Source organism: Haliotis asinina, chromosome 2 (genome assembly GCF_037392515.1).
Source record: "Haliotis asinina isolate JCU_RB_2024 chromosome 2, JCU_Hal_asi_v2, whole genome shotgun sequence".
NCBI classification, from domain to species: Eukaryota; Metazoa; Mollusca; class Gastropoda; order Lepetellida; family Haliotidae; genus Haliotis; species Haliotis asinina.
The window spans coordinates 97,347,318-97,367,010 of NC_090281.1; the positions used below are offsets into that span (position 1 = coordinate 97,347,318).

At 40.7% G+C, this 19,693-nt stretch overlaps 1 protein-coding gene across 4 annotated transcripts in view; it reads left to right on the forward strand.

Moving 5' to 3' along the window:
• The window catches only part of LOC137274658 (protocadherin beta-3-like), a 46,688-nt gene extending 32,688 nt beyond the window's left edge, over positions 1-14,000 (forward strand). For all 4 annotated transcript variants that reach the window (XM_067807976.1, XM_067807977.1, XM_067807975.1 and 1 more), the window contains 2 exons: positions 7,827-7,950; positions 10,559-14,000. In XM_067807976.1, coding sequence (XP_067664077.1) covers positions 7,827-7,950; positions 10,559-11,052 — 618 coding nt within the window. In that variant the 3' untranslated portion in view covers positions 11,053-14,000. The remainder of the gene's footprint in view (positions 1-7,826; positions 7,951-10,558) is intronic.
• Positions 14,001-19,693: the final 5,693 nt, after the last annotated feature.

Consider the following 19,693-nt stretch of genomic DNA (forward strand, 5'->3'; position numbering starts at 1 on the left):
AAATAATTATTCTCTGATTTATTTGTAATCACCAAGTCATAAAACTATGTCCCTAAAGAAGGCATACATTAGCGACATTACTTAAGGACATCTCGAGGGACATATGATCCTGAGAGGTGCAAGCTCTAATGGGAATTTAGAGTAAGTGGTCATTGTGCTGTAGAGAAGGGCAACACAATGAGCATACCGTTGTCACAAAGTCTTGTATATAGGACAGTAACGGCGTAATGGCCCACAAGTTACAGTTATACATCACAAGTTGGCATCACCTGACTGTTGTGACTTCTGAGTTTGGCATGGCGCATTTGTGCAGCCCTATCGTTGATGTTTTGCGGTCATACTTTATAAACAATGTTACGTTATGAGTATCGATGGCCAGTAGTGTAGAGCAGTAAAATCTGAATGAAACTACCGAGCAGAAGAGCGCACACTTAAAAACAAGGTGAAGAAATGTTACTAGGTTGTAAACAGATGCCGAAACACGGCGGATTTACGCCCAAAAATGGTCACAAGCCACAGCTGTGGTAGAGGTAGTAAATACATCTACACCGAAAAACCATTTATATGTTATATTTTCACTTCTAGCCACCGTCAAAAAAGCTGTCGTTTCATCTGTGTAGCAGGATTACTTCATCAGTGTTTTAACAACAGTTTTATAGTGCAACGAAAAGCAGTTTACTCACGTTACATTAAGGAAAGAAAAAAATTAAAGAAAAAACCCAGCTTGAACATTAACTCGTCTTTTTGTATTAGTCCTGAGTCTTACATATTTGGCCATGAAGCAATAATTTGACTGTAGTGCATGTACAACCTGCATGCTTGAACCCACTCACAGTGAATAATATTAACCTATATCCAGAATAGCAAGTGTTCGGTTATGACAGAATCGATTGCTATAAACCGCGTACTGCGTGAAGTAGAAGTATTGTATCAGTCGTATTTAATTCCCTTTCATGGGAAAGAAAATATTATTAAAATACATATTTCATAAAGCACGCTGATCGCACGGCCTGACATGTCGTTGAACACGGTGTGTTGGCAAGGAACGTATTTGAAAAAGCGTCGGAATATATGAATAACTGAATTATGGTGTCTGTTTGGATGAAGATTATTTCATTATCCTTTCTGGCCCATCAGCAACGCCACCGGATTGATGTAGTAACTTTTGTCGCCAACAGTGAGCACGAGGCTTCAACTTCAGTTCCTCTGCGTCGTTAGTGGTGTAGAAACGTTATAGCTCCCTAGCATTTATCAGTGATCGCAAACCTGCTCATGGGTGAGCTTGACGTTGTTTGATAAATCATTCATAATTTGATTCCCGATAAGACTATTTATTGCATCGGCTGTTAATATATACGATGTATTTTACGAACAAAGATATGTTATTGATGTATAGCCTACGGGGCAAATGGTGTGCTATGAAGCGAAAGACTAGTGGTGGAAGCGTTGCCTCGTAACGTCGATGATAAAGCGTTGGTTCCCAACATGGTGTCAATATCTTCATGGTGCCCCACCGTGGTTTTTGGTTTTGTGTTCTACAACACCGCCAAGCTACACTCACTTGCTCGTTCATCCACTCACTCACTTCGTTCACCATAACTCCCTAAATAATATTTTAACGTGATTTCAGGGGACAGCATAACTAGATTTCAGACATTATACCCATGTAGAGAATATCAAACATGCTTTACAACACGACAGTTTCTCACTTGACTGCTTACTACACGACAAAACCTTCCTTTATCGGTCTGCCAAATCCAATCCCCCACACACCCTCTTAACTCCTCCTCCAACCTCACTCTTGACCGTTGCCCAGTGTCCATGGACTCCGAAGACCCTTGACGAAGTCCATCAGAAGAAAGTTAATAAACGGTCTGAGCCCTTAATCTGTGTGTGTCTTTCGCGTGTACATCTCACCCCCGTCCTCTTTGAAGTGTTTGCTTAAGGAGAGCTCACACCCCTACATGGCACAGCTCCGGCTTCCCCGTTTCATTAAGGAAGCTGTCCTAACACGTGAGATAATTACCTCCTGAGATGACCATAGTCGACAGTAGTGTGTTACCAACGCCTTTTCCATGTTCTTCAAACTACACAATTCACAGATGTTAGGTCGTGGACACGAAGAGTATTAGCGGTGGTTTTTCCACATCAAACTCGACGCTGCTTCCCATGGGTGTCCCAACACGTGTAGCAAGATGACCTCTCCGTCAAACGCAACCATGTCAAGTTATTCCAATTATCCCTTCAAGCACAGCCGACTTGCACTCAGCTTCAAAAGACAAACTTTGAATTTTCAAACCAGATTGTTATATTTCTTCTCTAAATCATCATCCACTGTGTTCCGGAATCAGCGACCTGTGTGAAGTGGCTGACGTTCCATTCTTGATTTCTACTTCAACGAGGTCGACTGAATGTCAAGAAGAAATTCAAACACTTCCACCCCTCAATTCGTTGACCCGACATGCATAAGTATCTTGCAAGTGATATTCGAAGTGAAGCCATAGCTAACTAACTAACTAATTAGCTAAGATGGCTAGACACCGTTCCCCTTGTAGTGTTGATATCGTGTTCGTTTCATAGATGACGATATGATTTACACTGGCTTACACATCCAAGGGTGTATTCAACAAACTCGGAGTGGATCACGCAGTAATGACATTGCGTGCTTGATACGTATAGGAAATGGCGGCTCCCATAATGCCATACATCCACGTGGACGAGCTTTATTGTCCGCTTGATCCAGAATCCGGGCCGTTCGTTTTGCCAAACACCTTGTAAACACTACCTTTTATCTGAAGGAGAAGTAAGGACCCTTCAAAGCAACAATGACATCGAAACCATAGCAACCGTTGCTTGAATTGTTTTAGTGGTTAGTACTGTTAATGAATTTGATTTGACTTAGTTGTACGTGAAGACCGCCACGAAAAGCTAACTTGATGCATCATATCCGGGTTTCTCTAAGATTGACTGTGTTTTGATGTATGCTCTTGTGTGTTAGCTGACAGTGCACGCTTCACTTGGAGACATCAATTTGTCTTGCTAACACTGGCGCTAAAGGTCTAGAATCTGCGATTAAGGGCTTTCCGTTCACATTAAACTGACATCCCCTGATATAACCGACCGGGAATCTGATATTCTGTAAAATATCTTCCACAGAATGATTTGTGTGAAAAAATGCGTTGTTTCAAAATGTTCGTTTTCTCGTATAAGGAAAAAAAACCCGTCTGAAAGCAATGGCAGAAGGACCATACTCTCTCCCTCAAAATACTCCCCTGGTTATCCTTAAGGAATATACAATAAATCAAAAACAGCGGTAAACGTGTGTAAACTACATTTGTCAACTACAAGAAATATGAAGCAGACAGCTTGTGGTTGTTATGACGGATTGACAGGAAAATGATTTCCTTTGTACTTCCATGATGAATATTCCTATCGTTCTCTCCTCATATCTTGTTCGCGGACAAAATAGTCTCTGGAGGTTATTCGTGAGATCTGTGATAATGCGATGGTGCTTTCCAAATTGATTTCTTGTTTGGCATCTTACGAACTACTTCACAAGTAGGCGTCCGGCTCAGATATAGTCACTACCGTGAATACAGGCGGGAACGTTCCCATTGAAATCGTTAAGATTAATAGATTTCCGGTTAACGATTCAGTGTAACTGGGTATTAATTCATATCAGTACATGCTTATTCTGATGCCCCGGAATGCGACCTTTCAGGACTGAGGGTATTGTATAGAAGTACCAACAGTCATTCAGATTATTTCAACTATACATGAGATGTAGTTTCGAATTTGAAACTCCTTCAAATGCGAGTTCATGTATTGTTGTCGCGCCCTGTATGATATACCTGATATCATACGCATTGAACTGAACTCTGGCACAAGGTAATTCTCATCCATTTACAAACATTTACACATACTGTTAACAAGTAACAACTGCCTATATTTACGACAGGATCTGTGACTGAAGAAGGAACATGCTTTTAAGGGATCGAAGTTATGTTATTATGTTCGATTTGAAAAGCAGTCATTAACCTCGGTTTGTCTCAGTCTTTGTCATACTGGACTGACGGTGACATGCTAGATACACCGCAGCACCACAAGATATGGGAGCGCCACCTGAACGTGCACACATATGAATCAATGTGATTAGCACGTCTCGTGAAGTTCATCTCTTTGCTGGCACCCAATTAAAGTGTTTTGCTAAAAGATAAGTCTGTTATATCCATAGGCCTAAGCCTAAATGCGACCCGTGTCTTTGAAGTCTCCACTCTGTTCGTTATAACGTTTTCTTTGCATCCTGCGGAGGATTTGTATGAGTCCACATGCCATTATAAGACCTTGGCAGTCCTATGGGTGCACTTTGATACTCGGCATACGACGACAGGGCCACAGGGATACGTTCGCCCTAAAGTTATGTGTGAAAGATCACGACTCCTGCTCCTTGGGGGCTATTGCATTGAACTTCGTGTGGGTATCGATTCTTAGGGGCGATGAGCAAGCGAATCAGGGGAACTACTAAAAGGGCGAAATTGACGGGATTCTCATAGGTCCCCTATGGCTGTTTTTCTATGATTCGCTATTCTATGCCCGATTAAGTAGGAAAATGGCTTGTTTTGTAGCATTCTGTTACTCCAATTTGGCACTGTACACGAGGCAAAGTGCTGACACTATAGCATGCGATTGTCAATTTCACGGCTTTGGAATAATTGTCATTTAAAAACCCTTCATGACAGATTTTCTGTTAAGAATTTTAGACAAAAACGCCATTACAAGACGGTCAGCCGAATCTCGGCCATGTTTTATATCTGGTTCAGTTAAAAACAAAATTGAATTTGAAATTGATTCAATATGCACCATGCATCCGTGCTTTTACCATTATTATTTTGTCAAAGTTTCTCTGAAACCTATCAACCTGTCTTTCTCTACTTAAAGGGATTTCACTGATGGACGAAATCGAGCAGAAATGCGAGGATCGGTTTTATTGTTTTTGAGATCTGTTGCGCGAAGGCCGATTATTAGATTGCAGGTTGATTATACAGAATGACACCCTGCAGCCCCGACGAATTTAGCATCGAAGGATTCCAAAGCGAACTTTCCCCGAACTCAATTTGCGAATAATTCATGAATAATAGAAAACATGGATATTGTCATGCCACCTTCAACGGAATTAGAACCCAGAGAGCTCTCAAACACAATGGCTGATCATAAGAATGTTTGTATACTGCCCGTGCAAGGCTTGAGCTCTCATGCCTGTGAGTAAAATGTCCATTGCTGGAATGGATTTTCAGTGGTGCATAAAAACGTTGACTCATCGCAGCTCTACTGTTAACTATGTTAGTCCTGTAAAACCAAAAGCCGGCGACAACTATCGTAGCACTAGTTTTAGAATCATGTTTCTTGCTGTCAATCAAAATACACGTCTCCTTTGGAGCCTTCGCAGAGAAAGCCGTGTGAGTGCACTGGTGGTTTGAATGTAATTTCATCATGTTGACTCACGAACTGAAATAATTAGATGTCTTGGCGATGCCGTCTTTGTTTTCAAGAAACAGGCGACATTTGTGGCCGAGCACCATGTTTTGATGGAACATATCTCTGCTATAACTATTACACAGTACTGTCAAGCGGTCTGAAGATACGGGGATTGATATTTCCCTGAGGAAATTCCAACTAAAAGAAATGTTCTCCGGGATCTAGCCTTTGTCATTATCTTTCATCTTTGGAACATTCAATTTGATGATTTTCATCGAAAAATAATATTTCATTGTCGTGTTTGACTATAGAACTGAAAGGCTTGGTGCATCAAACCGCCCCGACGTGAACACCCTGTCTGGTTCAACCCCTGGGGCTTGGCGGGTCGAGGAAAGCCAAACATCATACACCGTGCAATTATAACTACAAAGGGAGTTATCAGCGTTATAAAGATTCGAGCTTAAAACCTATTTTGTCATATTCACATAAAGCTATCGACTGCGATCAATGGTCAGAAATGAGCCATGTCAGCTGTTTGTCCAAACTGGACTTCGTCAAGTCGATGAGCGGTCAATGGCTTGAATAACACAAACGATCAGTAGTACACAAAGTGGAGTGTCCTTGCCATGCAATAATTTGATGGACAGTAATACGTATCAGAGCTATCCCTCACAGTCTATCAACAGTCTCGGGGCACTATTATATAATACGACGTCATCAAAGCAATGACACTTTTCCTCTTTCCTTCATTTCGGCTGTTTTAGTCTCTCAGTGTACCACGAGTCTGGCACATGCAATAAGGATTACAATCATAAGCCTGCCCAGATCGAATTATCAATCTTCAGCAATATCCCCAAGTGATTATGTTCTTGGTAACAGATTTGTGTTTGAAGCATAGTACATGGTCTTAAGGACTTAGCATCGGCTCTCCCTCAAGGACTATATTGAATCTAAGAACAACCAAGCAAAACAAATTTGTTCTGAATTGATGTTATGTGCCAGACCTTATTCCCCTTAGAATTTCTTTCACGACAAACAAAGCCATCGATCTAAAAGTACAAACCTGCAAAAAGAAATTAAAAACGTTTTTTGTAAATGATTCCGAGGCCGAACCTCTATCAGTTAGCTGACCTGCAATGGTTATATCCCTTAAGATCCTATAACTGTGAGACCAATACAACCCAAACTGTCACGTTTAATTCCCCAGCATGACGTTATGCAGCTCTATCTAACGTCATCGGTTGTACTTAGCTTCAATGGGATCCCTAAACGCCTGTTCAAAAGGCTGAATTATCTGCCTGAACGTTCTAAACGTGATTGTGTCAATAGACGGATCCCGGTCCTATCTTTATATGGTAGCTGAGCGATAGGTCGTGTGCATTACAATAGCTAGACAGATTTAATATCTAAATGCAACCCTTCGTCGTTAGTGTAAAAGGCAGCTATCTAAAAACTTTAATACTCGCGTTCATCCGATTTGTATTAGTATGGTGATAGCGTTCCAGTTGTATTGATAAGACTTTGAACATCGTGTTTGTCTGATTTAATATGAAATATGGTTAATCCTCTTTTGGGAACACGCAGCATATTTGTAACCCTGGAAAATGCATTGCTGTCATTTTAGCAATTGACGTTGGCGTGGTTGACTGCTGTTGCTTTTGCAATCATAATGTGAATGGTTTGCATAACCGCAGTGTCCACTTTGGGGTTTTCACTGACAGGTTGGTCAGCATGTCGGAACATAACATAATGCGAGATATTTCCTGCTTGCATGTTAAATATTGTAATGTTTTAGACGATGCAACACAAGTTTTTGTAATTATTTGTCGTGTATTGTTTTGTTACGAATCATTCAAAGACTGTGTTTGTCTGTAATTCCCTTTAATTCTGTGTATTGGTGCTGCTGTTACAAGGTCGGGTTTTAGTCGGATTATAATCATGCAATTATTTTGTCTAACTGGTATATCCAGAGACGTGGATGGGCATTTACAGATGAACAGTCACGACTTCTTACAAAGACAAACGCCTACCCTTAAATCCGTGAGATTTATTTCTGATATTTAGACGCATTACCATTGCAGTTAAATGTTGTTAGAGTCTTCTACCTTCCGTGCGTATGTCTAGTGTAGACCTATCACACCTGTGCCGAGACTGACTAATTGGTACTGAGGACAGATTTGGTGAAGTACATGTGTAATTGGGTAATTAGGTTATCGAATCAGGTTTTACGGGAAAGAAAGACGAAACCTAATGGCCAGGCTTATGATGCCAGATAGAAATCACGTTTATACTTCAATCGATTTGAAATGGTGCGTGAAGCATTGGCATTAATGTATGGCATTCCGTTTCAGGGGCACGGACCGCCATTCAGCGAAGATGTGCGCAGTGATGCATCAGGGGAGACAACCACAAGCGACAGTGGCCGAGGCGGAAGTGAGGAGGATATTCAACTACCACCACTTCCGGATCTGAAAGGTACTACTACTACTACTACTACTACTACTACTACTACTACTACTACTTCTCGCTTTATTGTGTTTTTCTCAGCATATAAAAAAATCTAGCTCTAAGCCTAATCGTTATTCGAATAGAAAGTAGAATGACATTTGCAATTAAGTACAACATAACAACATTTGTACAAGCGCGTTTGAAAGAATTCCTCATTAACAGAGCGGCGTGCACGTAGTCATTATGGAGAGGAATACAAATGGCTACCACCACCAGCAATTAAGAAAGTTGTATTTACAAACCTGACACAACTGCATGTGGTATTTCCTCAAGAAACAATGTGGTTCCACCGTCATTTGGCATAAAGGGATGCTACTTAAGAATTATAAATAGCCTTAAGCCATGTTCTTACTGAAAACTCGTTTATTTTTTATAGTAATGCAAATCAATGCTGTTTCCGTAGCCCATTTCAAAGACCAGGGAAACGATTTGAAGAAATAATATTTTGTTAAAAATCGAAAGGTCAGGCTATGGTCCAATTAGTTCTTTCTTTCTCAGTTATAAACCCAACAACAATCGCCGACAGTTCTATGGCAGTATGTGGGTATACATAGGACAGGAAGTACGTAAATTGTATTATCAAAGTCAGTGTTTAGATTAGTGTGTACGCAGTGTCAATATTCAAAGAAGGAACCTATACGAAATGTCGGCTCGTGGTTCCGTTGATCGATCGTTTCTACTGATCGGTTGTTGCCCGGATACCTAATGTATCTCCTATTCAGTCATCTATCACAGGAGACATTAGGACGTATACTCTTGGAGCAGTTGGACATTGCAGATGGCATTATCTGCAAGACTGGAACCTTCTATGTTACTAATCTATAACAAAGCCCGGATCAAATGATGAATGTAATGCTTTTGAGATTGTCGAACACGTGAATGAGATGTATGTTCTAGTGAGATTAGTGGCACACGTGAATGAGATGTATGTTCTAGTGAGATTAGTGGCACACGTGAATGCGATGTATGTTCGAGTGAGATTAGTGGCACACGTGAACGAGATGTATGTTCGAGTGAGATTAGTGGCACACGTGAATGAGATGTATGTTCGAGTGAGATTAGTGGCACACGTGAACGAGATGTATGTTCGAGTGAGATTAGTGGCACACGTGAATGAGATGTATGTTCGAGTGAGATTAGTGGCACACGTGAATGAGATGTATGTTCGAGTGAGATTAGTGGCACACGTGAATGAGATGTATGTTCTAGTGAGATTAGTGGCACACGTGAATGAGATGTATGTTCGAGTGAGATTAGTGGCACACGTGAATGAGATGTATGTTCGAGTGAGATTAGAGGCACACGTGAACGAGATGTATGTTCGAGTGAGATTAGTGGCACACATGAATGAGATGTATGTTCTAGTGAGATTAGTGGCACACGTGAATGAGATGTATGTTCTAGTGAGATTAGTGGCACACGTGATTGAGATGTATGTTCGAGTGAGATTAGTAGCACACGTGAATCAGATGTATGTTCGAGTGAGATTAGTGGCACACGTGAATGAGATGTATGTTCTAGTGAGATTAGTGGCACACATGAATGAGATGTATGTTCGAGTGAGATTAGTAGCACACGTGAATGAGATGTATGTTCTAGTGAGATTAGTGGCACACGTGAATGCGATGTATGTTCGAGTGAGATAAGTGGCACACGTGAATGAGATGTATGTTCGAGTGAGATTAGTGGCACACGTGAATGAGATGTATGTTCGAGTGAGATTAGTGGCACACGTGAATGAGATGTATGTTCTAGTGAGATTAGTGGCACACGTGAATGAGATGTATGTTCTAGTGAGATTAGTGGCACAGGTGAACGAGATGTATGTTCTAGTGAGATTAGTGGCACACGTGAATGAGATGTATGTTCGAGTGAGATTAGTGGCACACGTGAATGAGATGTATGTTCGAGTGAGATTAGTGGCACACGTGAATGAGATGTATGTTCGAGTGAGATTAGTGGCACACGTGAATGAGATGTATGTTCGAGTGAGATTAGTAGCACACGTGAATGAGATGTATGTTCGAGTGAGATAGTGGCACACGTGAATGAGATGTATGTTCGAGTGAGATTAGTGGCACACGTGAATGAGATGTATGTTCGAGTGAGATCAGTGGCACACGTGGATGAGATGTATGTTCGAGTGAGATTAGTGGCACACGTGGATGAGATGTATGTTCTAGTGAGATTAGTGGCACACGTGGATGAGATGTATGTTCTAGTGAGATTAGTGGCACACGTGGATGAGATGTATGTTCTAGTGAGATTAGTGGCACACGTGGATGAGATGTATGTTCTAGTGAGATTAGTGGCACACGTGAACGAGATGTATGTTCTAGTGAGATTAGTGGCACACGTGGATGAGATGTATTATATATAAATGCACTTGGTTGATCGGGACGATCATTATCCCTGACTGTATCAACAGATCTGACGATGACGTCACGTTTGGTTGTTAAGTACCTCTGTAAATTATGAAACTTAGTATAGCTATTTGTTACTTTTGTTTTTGTTTTGTTTTGTTTTTGCCGCACTGGACATCGTATTCAAACTTAATGTTTCTGCTATATTTCAGGATTTAGCGGCAGTCATCAGATATTTTCGGTTGCTATCGACGAAAATGAAGAATTTTCTCCCCAGTCTACCCCGCAAAACATGCCGGAGAAGTCCCGCACTCTCTCAACCTTCTCCAACTCAAATACCGCCAACAAAATATCCTTACCTCCAACATCATCATTTCGAGACATCCATTCCATTCAAGATTCTACATTTCGTAATAACCAAAGAAATCAACCAAAAGTGAGATTCAGTACAGATAGTGTAGCTAACGGGCCGAGATATCAAGGAAACGGAAAACACGCCAAATTTCCGAAGGAGTTCAATGGAAGAACAAACGTTCCAATCATCAGTAACGGGGAATACTATACAAGACAGGACCAATCCGGATTTTCGCATCTTGGCTCCTACCATAGCCTCCCTCGTAGTGTCGATGATGACGATAACACTACAACGTCAGGGAGTTACACGTTAAACCCAGATGACTTTGAGGAAGTGTTCTGTGAAAGATGACAATAACTACTGTGAATAGACTTGAATTTCAAATATAAGTGACAGTGCCTGAACGAAGTGAAGACAATATACAAGTCATGAGGGCTTAACTGTTAATAAACAGTTTCAATACTGCGATGGACAATACATGCTTATATAGCATGACCGACTTTCATTCCTGTTGGTATATGTAAATGTAAGTGTTCGTATTTTGCAAACGTTTGTACAAATGTTTTTATGCATTATTTATTTCGTTGATGTGAAAAAGAGGTGCGTGATATGTCGTGTTAATTTGGTGACGTTGACATCGGCTGTGCTATCGATCAGCGTTCATGCAGGATATCGTTCATGCCAAATATTTGCTCAGATTATCGTTTTGTTTCACTGAAACGTGTTTTGAGGATAATTTTCTCGCTGCGTCAGATTCAACATTTGAATCAACAGAAATGTACTACTTTGTGTCATGGTATGAATAAAAAATCTCATTCAGTATGACTGAAATGGTAGGATTTTATACTCCGTGATTGTTTAATACGACCATACCTCTTTTCACTGGGTAATATTCAGAGACATTAATATCGGTGAAATATATTCATTCACATAGTCGCAGCTTCACACCTGATACGTCTCACTATAAGACATTTATAAATATGTTGTACAATGCAATTGTGTTCAACATGTAGAACAAAGAAATCCACCAAAGCAGTGGTAGTGGTATTCTGCGTCACATAGAGTATTTGGGTTAAATAACGGTGTAGATTTAGTGAAATCGACCTTTTCAGATGCGTTGTGCATTTCAAAAGTGACAAGGCAAATGTTGCATCTACTTTTGTACATTTCATATATGCCGGGTACGGTGACAACACACGCTCAAAGTGCCAGTAAACGAACAGATCTTTTTGCTCCATGAGTCAACAATATATTTTTCTACTGTTTTTCACCGTGGTTTTTTCTGTGAGGACGTCGCTCAGCTTCGTGACCCCGTTCAATGACAATCTCGGAAATGTGTTGCTAAATTGGAATCCTCGTTGTATTGTATATAAAATGTCCCTGCCCAGCTTTCGACCTGTCTCATCAGTGAAGTGTGACATGTGACAGAATGAAAATACTGAATCACTAAATGGACGTGATCAATGAAATTGTTTATGATTTGTGATCAATGTAATATATAATTGATTTCATTGTTAGTACAATTATTTGCCGGCCGATATGCTTGGTGAGATTACTATTGTTATTGTTATTATGATATTATCCTGAATTGTCGGCAGAACGTTTCAAGGCTCAGTTTCTGATTGATTGATAGATATATCTTTCATCGCAATACATCCGTTGTTATAAAGTGTCGTATCTTTCAACTGCAATACAAATCTCGTTATAACAACATTGATTTCTTTCTCTATGACACCAGGGCTCATTCCAAACCACTTAATGGAGAGTGGAGAGCCATTCTTACCTTAAAGAACACGATATTCTTTAATGGTTTGTATAATCAATGTATCGACTGTAAGGCTTCTTTTAATGAGGAATTGTGTAATCGTATTTCTGTGATGTACATTTCTCAACGCCTCCATGTTTCTCTTTCCGTCCTCACACCCGCTGGGTTGTTGTAGCCAGGGTTAAGAAATATTTAGTGCAACTTCCACTTCTTTCGTTTCCTATTGAACAACAACGCCCTAGTTTTCATGTCACCCGCAGGGTTCATTCGTGACCAGTCGTTTCATTCCTGGGCAATCCGAATATCGACTGGGCCCCTTCTTGGGAACATTGTGCTCGAAATCGTCTCAGCGCAAGAGGGTATGACGATAATTATCGCCGATAAAATTTTATTAATACACAGGGATTTTAAAACAAATTCTTGCAATTTTGTGTCAAAGGCCTTGCAGCTGGTACTTGGGTATATTTAGATAAAAAAGAAGGGATTCTGTTAAGCACTTGCAGTTTAACATGCTTTCAAATTGGTTTGTCGTGTTTTGGTGCCTCTCATCGATCGATTAGTTGTAAGTTTCTTTCAGTTTACGGAAATGGCCAACTGGGAACGTATACTGACAAATTCCTATACCTCGCATAATGTTTTTGGATCATACTCTCGGTAGTAATATGCAGACGGAACTAAATCCATTCTGTTTCTGTAACAAGCAAAACGTTTTCGCCACTCCCGAATTTCTCACAATGTTTTAGATGTGGCGTCCTGAAATGCCAGGTTGAAAATGCAAACATACATGTAATATTGCTTTGTGTTTGAATGATATATTGGCTTATCCAAGCAGTTGTTTCATATCATGTACTTACAGTTGAATATATATTTGGCTTAAACCAGAAAGTCGGGAAATGTTACCCTAAGTGAGATGGGGTTACAATATCTTTGAACAATAAAGCATTGCGGGGCAGGCCTCAGACGTTTACCAGTTTTGTGGAAATTACGAGTTCAAGGCAGGCAACTATGCCCAGACATGACGCTTGAGACAAGTGGGCCAACCGTACGACTGTATGGCTTTACGAGTTGAACTCATAGTGCATGCAGGGGTGACAGCAGACATGGCGACAGCTCCACGCCCGCCACTGTGAGTTAACGCATTACACCCGATACCGACATCGGCAAACACATAAACAACTATGGTAACACCGTAGGACTAATACACGTAACAAGGGTGAGGAATGAGTGGGAACTACCGAACCCAGGTCTCCACTACTACAAATGATAGCCTTAACTGTAGCCACTAATCTTATGACTTGTTACTGTAGAGGGACATCGAAACCGTCTCGTCAGCACAAGTGACTGGTACATTTCCCACCACGCACCTGTAGAAGGACGAAGAGGTGGAACATGCACTATGTTTGTTTTCCGTGCTACAACACCGCGATCGCTCTGTGTGACTCTCGATGTGACTCTGTGTGACTCTTGATGTGACTCTATTGCTGACCAGCCCCGACAGTATTCTTGCCTTAATAAACATTTCATCTCAATAAAAGACGTTTTGGTCTTTTTTTCCCTCATTTGTCTGGAATTTTGAACATCCAGAATGACTCCGTACATACGTCGATACAAGAGGTCGGTATAGGTCGGTCAGGGAGTGTCTTCACAACGGTCATGGTTGGTGGGTATTCTGTAAACTGATGTAAGGAATACTTCCAATAGAGCAGGCTACTCTAAACCTTGTTGTCATGGCAATAGTGGACACTCTTAAACCACCAGGTAGATGACAAATATGGAAGACTGAACTCTGTGATGACACCACTGGTACTGTGTCAGAATATATATCTACATGAAACATCATTAGTTACACAAGCCTACTCATTCATCGTCACTGTGCTACTGACCACCAGGCGTCATTGTAATGCTACAAAACAGGCCTCGATGTAGATGTTCATAAATAATACCTTTATTGCTTCTGACCGCTTTTTGTTTCTTCTGACTACATGACGCCGCGGAATTAACATCGATAGAAGGATAATAAAAACTATAGTAAGTACAGTTTATATTTAACAGAAATTGTCGGTTTCCACTTATCACAGATGTCACTGCTGGTATGTAATATGGACGGTGATTCTCTGTTCTCTATATAGCTAGTATTACCTCATATCACGGCGGGGGCGGTTTCCCGTGACTTGTGTGAACCTGTTGAAATGGCCTGGTGTAGAGGTATCTATGGAGATATGGAGATATCGGGTCGAGGAGAACATTTCTAATTCACTACTGGCATCATGTACAGATGATGCTGAGGTCCGTGTTTCGAATGTCGAAGGGCCGTATTTAGAAACATCAGTAGTAATTTACGCCAACGTTAAAACTGTTTCACTACTTTCTGTGTGTACAGTGAGAATGGGTAAACCTCTTCCCAGTCCAGGGTGTACTGTCTCCAGACATGTGTACAACCCATCATGGAGATTATGTTAATCCAGGTCTATACAAGGAATACACCACGCCATTTAGAAATTGGCCAAATGTAACACATGATATGGTCGGGGTTACACTTTCTCAGGAAAGTACTGTCCTGGTACTATTGTTGGGTTGAGTGCCATCTGGGATTCGAATTCACACCGTCAATGTCAGGAACCTAAACATAGCACCCACTGTCAGCCATCGTTGAACTTTGATCCCAACTCTTTTATCCGCTTCAGTGGTTTCGACGAGCATTACTATTAGGACGTACTTTGTACAACGTTAACGTTATGCTATTGAACAGTTCATCCTGACACCTGATAATCCGGATTATCTCACATTTGCTGATAGTAGATTTTCTTTGAGTGGATGGAGAAAAGGTCCAGAAAAGTTGGTTTTGGTTTTGTGTTGTGTTTGTCTGAGTCCCCCGAAATGGAGTTAGACTTAACCAACTCACTCTATACACATTTAATTTACCCGTAACCACAAGTCACCATTGTTTCATTCAAAAACACTTTTAAAATGAATGTCTCTCTTGAATCCTCAGTGGAAAACGATACAATGCTTTTATTGGTTCGTGATTTTGTTATGTTGTTCTGGCAACTGGTTATATTTGATTTCCAAATCTCTCTCCCGAACTCACGACAGTTCGTGGTAGCGGAGTTGTACTCCAGACAGTTACAACACTTTACGAAAAACGATTGTCTCCATCATTCTTTCTCCCCATTAGATTACCAAGCAACATATCGTTCTAATGTATCGTGGAGCAGGTACTCAGGGCCTATTTCGTACACAAGTGGTTTACGTCTCTGACATGGCCCATGCCGAGTGCTCTTTACAATTCATTAACCATCTATGTGGTGACCGGGAGTGTGTGGTAACCACATGCTCATTCAGACCCTGCCAACAGTATGTGTAAACGATATCAGTCAATTTAGTTCCAGACAATCTGTGTAGGTGTTGAGAAGTGTTAGGGCTTGTGTTCAGGCTCACGTCTTCCTCTCCTGCTAGGAGTCTCCATTATAAAACATATAAGGATTATATAGATATAGTTATAACGGTGATTATTGCAGATTGAAGCAATGTTCTGTTATTGAAAGTAACACCATATCTGGTAATTTATTTGATGAAAGGTTGATGGGAATTGCGAAACGAAACGAATCACGGTCAGGGAGGGACACGACCTTAAAAAGGAAACAGCCGATGAATTTTGTTTCACATGTCATCAAGATTTCATTCTACGTGTTTTACCGCATGGCTCTAGTCTTGTCGAAGGCGTCGTTCCACCTCATCCTAGACAAGCTCTAAGGTGTAAAATGGCAATTTCGTCTCCATTCCTCTTTGCATCACGGCGTGTGTTCACTTAATTTTCTGTGCCGTGTTATTGCGTGAGCTTTGTAAACAGTTGAACGAAAACTTTGTTTTGAGTAGCAAACATAAAACATTACAATATCTCAACACACACGCAAACCTTAGTTGTGCACTGCCATGTTTAGTCCTTGATTCTGTAAGAGCTTCATCTAATGTGTTAACTGAAGCTAACACTGTTTTATGTACATCCAAACATTTCAGCTCATACAGTGACCTCTCAGGCACCCAATCACCCACCCAACAACCCTTCTTCCCAACAACCCTTCTTCCCAACAACCCTTCTTCCCAACAACCAGACTGCTCATGCCCCGACTCCAAAGAGGTCGGCGAACAAAATAGAACCATGTTGAATGTTTTAGGTGTAATAAAGTTACCCGAGATGTACACGCAAGGAAAACGGCTATTTTGAAAAAAAAATCACACAAAATCCAAAAAAATCAGAGAGAAACAAAACAAGAAATAAACACCAAGAACAATCAAAATCTTGGCCATTCTGAAATGTCGTGCACGCCAGCTCGACTAGTTCTTTGACAGCCATGCGTAAACATCACCAGCGGCACAATTGCATGTTTGGCAAATTCGTCATTAAGAATACTGTTATCCTGCACAAGGTCTTGACCTTACTCAGCACAAACAGCAGGTAGTACATGCGTCGATAACATCACAGCCTCATTTTCCTGCCCGCAGCAATGATTTTCCAATAAGGGGAAGAATACCGTTAAGCCTTGTTAACTAAGTTCTTGAACCGTCCGACGTTTCCGCAGTTCGAAACCATAGTTTTTGTTCAATCATGTCAGTTCGCTTAACCATATGTCCAGTTAAAGGAGTTGGCACTTGTTCAGCCTTTGTGTACCAGTACTGTACGTGGCCACTTTACAGTTCCAGCGATGTACCTTGTCACTTTACGGACATCACACTGTACGCTTCAGGTCAACATAACACTAGTCGTTGCTAATAATAGTTGTTTGTTTGTTCCAACAGTTGTTTGTTCTTGTTCTTTAGTGTCTGCAGTCATATTGTTGGATAAAAGCTAACTGTGGTGTGAAACGATGATCACGCAGATCAATCTCACGTTTCTTGTGAGTATGGATAAACGCCTGTTTGCTGTTTCAACACTGTGTCAGTTTAACACACATGCAGGTGTTCGACGTGAGCACTGTCTCAACCAACGACCACTAGTATGATGCTGAGAGACCATGCATCACAATCGTCGGAAATCAGGAATTTGAAGCCATGTTTATACGGCACGCTTGCCTTCGCCCTCATTACAAAATGTGTGAAAATAGTGTAAGGTATTTACGACTTCAGTAAATGTCAGAGACGAGTTAGCTTATAATACTGTCCATACCTACACAGAATTTCATTTACTGACATATTCAGTTTCTAATTGCTATGTTTCAGGCGTATTGATATATACACCAAGAAACTCTAAACGTTTTCCCTAGTCGATATGTTTCAAAGATCAGTTTCTTAATGAGTAACGAGATCGCGATGAATCTAGACAGGGCTTGGAGGGACCGAATCACCAAGACGATGTATTGGAACGCTCGCAGTACCGCGGGATGGCTTTATCGCATCGACCCGGCGCCTTTATATCCTCAACCAACAGAGTTTAATAAAACAAACTACATTATCCATCTGTCATCAACGTGAAGCTCACTTGAACTGTAACACGGCAAACAATGTTTAGGAGGAACCACAGACTTTACTGACATAGCTCGGATTAACACATCCACTGGTCAATGAAATATAGTTTGTAGTTAGTCACATACACGTAATGTAATTACAACTGGTCTAGATGATGAAATAGGCAGGGTATGCTCAGTATGAAAACTGCATAAAGATGTTTCAATATACCACACAACCTTTCTTTGTGATGTCAGCGAAGATATGAAAAACGTTCATAACGGAACTGGTGCAATGGGGAAGCCTAGTGGTAAGTGTTCAACTCTCTCATTGCAGAGGTGAGTGAATAACTAGGTAATTACGTTTAAAATCCTATTTACTTTTGAAATAGATAAGATTCACGACGATACAGGTTACCGTGTGTGTGTGTGTGTGTGTGTGTGTGTGTGTGTGTGTGTGTGTGTGTGTGTGTGTGTTGGGTGGGATGCAACACAGAAATATTCTATTCAGGTGAGCTATATATAATTTGATGGGTTATATTATGTTTGTGTGTTCGTGATGTTAAAACAGATTAAATGTTTATGTGTACTTCCATTTGGGGTTTCAAATTGCTTGATAATAGAACTCTGCGGGATAACCATGACTTCCTACAGAGCTGCAAACCAGTAACACTTTCCCCACCTAATGAGTATTGATCTGTAAAGTTTTACTCAAGGCTTCCGCGGAGTGCTTCGATGGTATTTGTAGGTTTTCAGATGTACCGGTATATTTCATGGTTCAGACAGGAAATCGATTCCTTACAGTTTAACAAAACAAAAGCGGACATCGGCCCATTAATGAGCACTGGTATTTGTCCAACATGCTTATAATATTGCCAAAGTCTAATATCCCTTAGTTGGGCCAGGATCCGATAATTATTGCTTCTAGTATCACACCGTCTGTCATAAGCACATTAGTTAACGCGATACCTTACTTTGAAAAGATATGATGTAACATGACACATACTCTTTAAGAAGGTAGGGACACAAGCCTTAATTAACTTTTCAAAGGCAGACAGAGCGCATAACCATTTCTCTTTATCAAAACCCCATGGCCAAACACATTGCATGGGATGCACGTGCACGACGCAGTAGCCATATACATGTGCATGGTGTGACATTTTGACGTTTTTCAAGAAGGTCGATAATACATCACTGTAGACAATTTATTGTGACAACCATCTTGCATCACAGCGAAACGAACATCGTACTCATGCAAATTTCACGTCATATACCTATGATCTTTCAGGAGAGATTTCTGTACAAACAGTTATGGTCAAAACGAAATTTTGGCTTACATTATATCTTCCCTTGTTTTGTTATGGTGAACTAATCCTTTCCACCTGCTGAACAGGATACGCTCACATTCTTGGTGAAGACCTGACATCATCACTTTTCGATATGAAAAGACATGCTTGTGCCCCAGTTTGCTAGAGAGGAGACGTGCATACACTTGAGGGTTTAACAGGTTTTCCTTCTACGAAAGTGTAAACAAATATAAAACATTTACATCGTAGCACTACCATTCCCAACGTGTTCCAATCTAAATCTAGTGAATGACTAAGAATATGCTCCGACGTGTTATGTTCCTCATAATAGAGACGTTCACACCCATAAAGTTCCCCTGTTTATGTGTTTCACTTCTAAATGTCATTCAAAGACCTGAAAATCATTTGATCATTGACTTATGTCATCAACGATTCATCTCGTCAGTAGATAAACATGTAGACATTCAATAGTTGGAAGA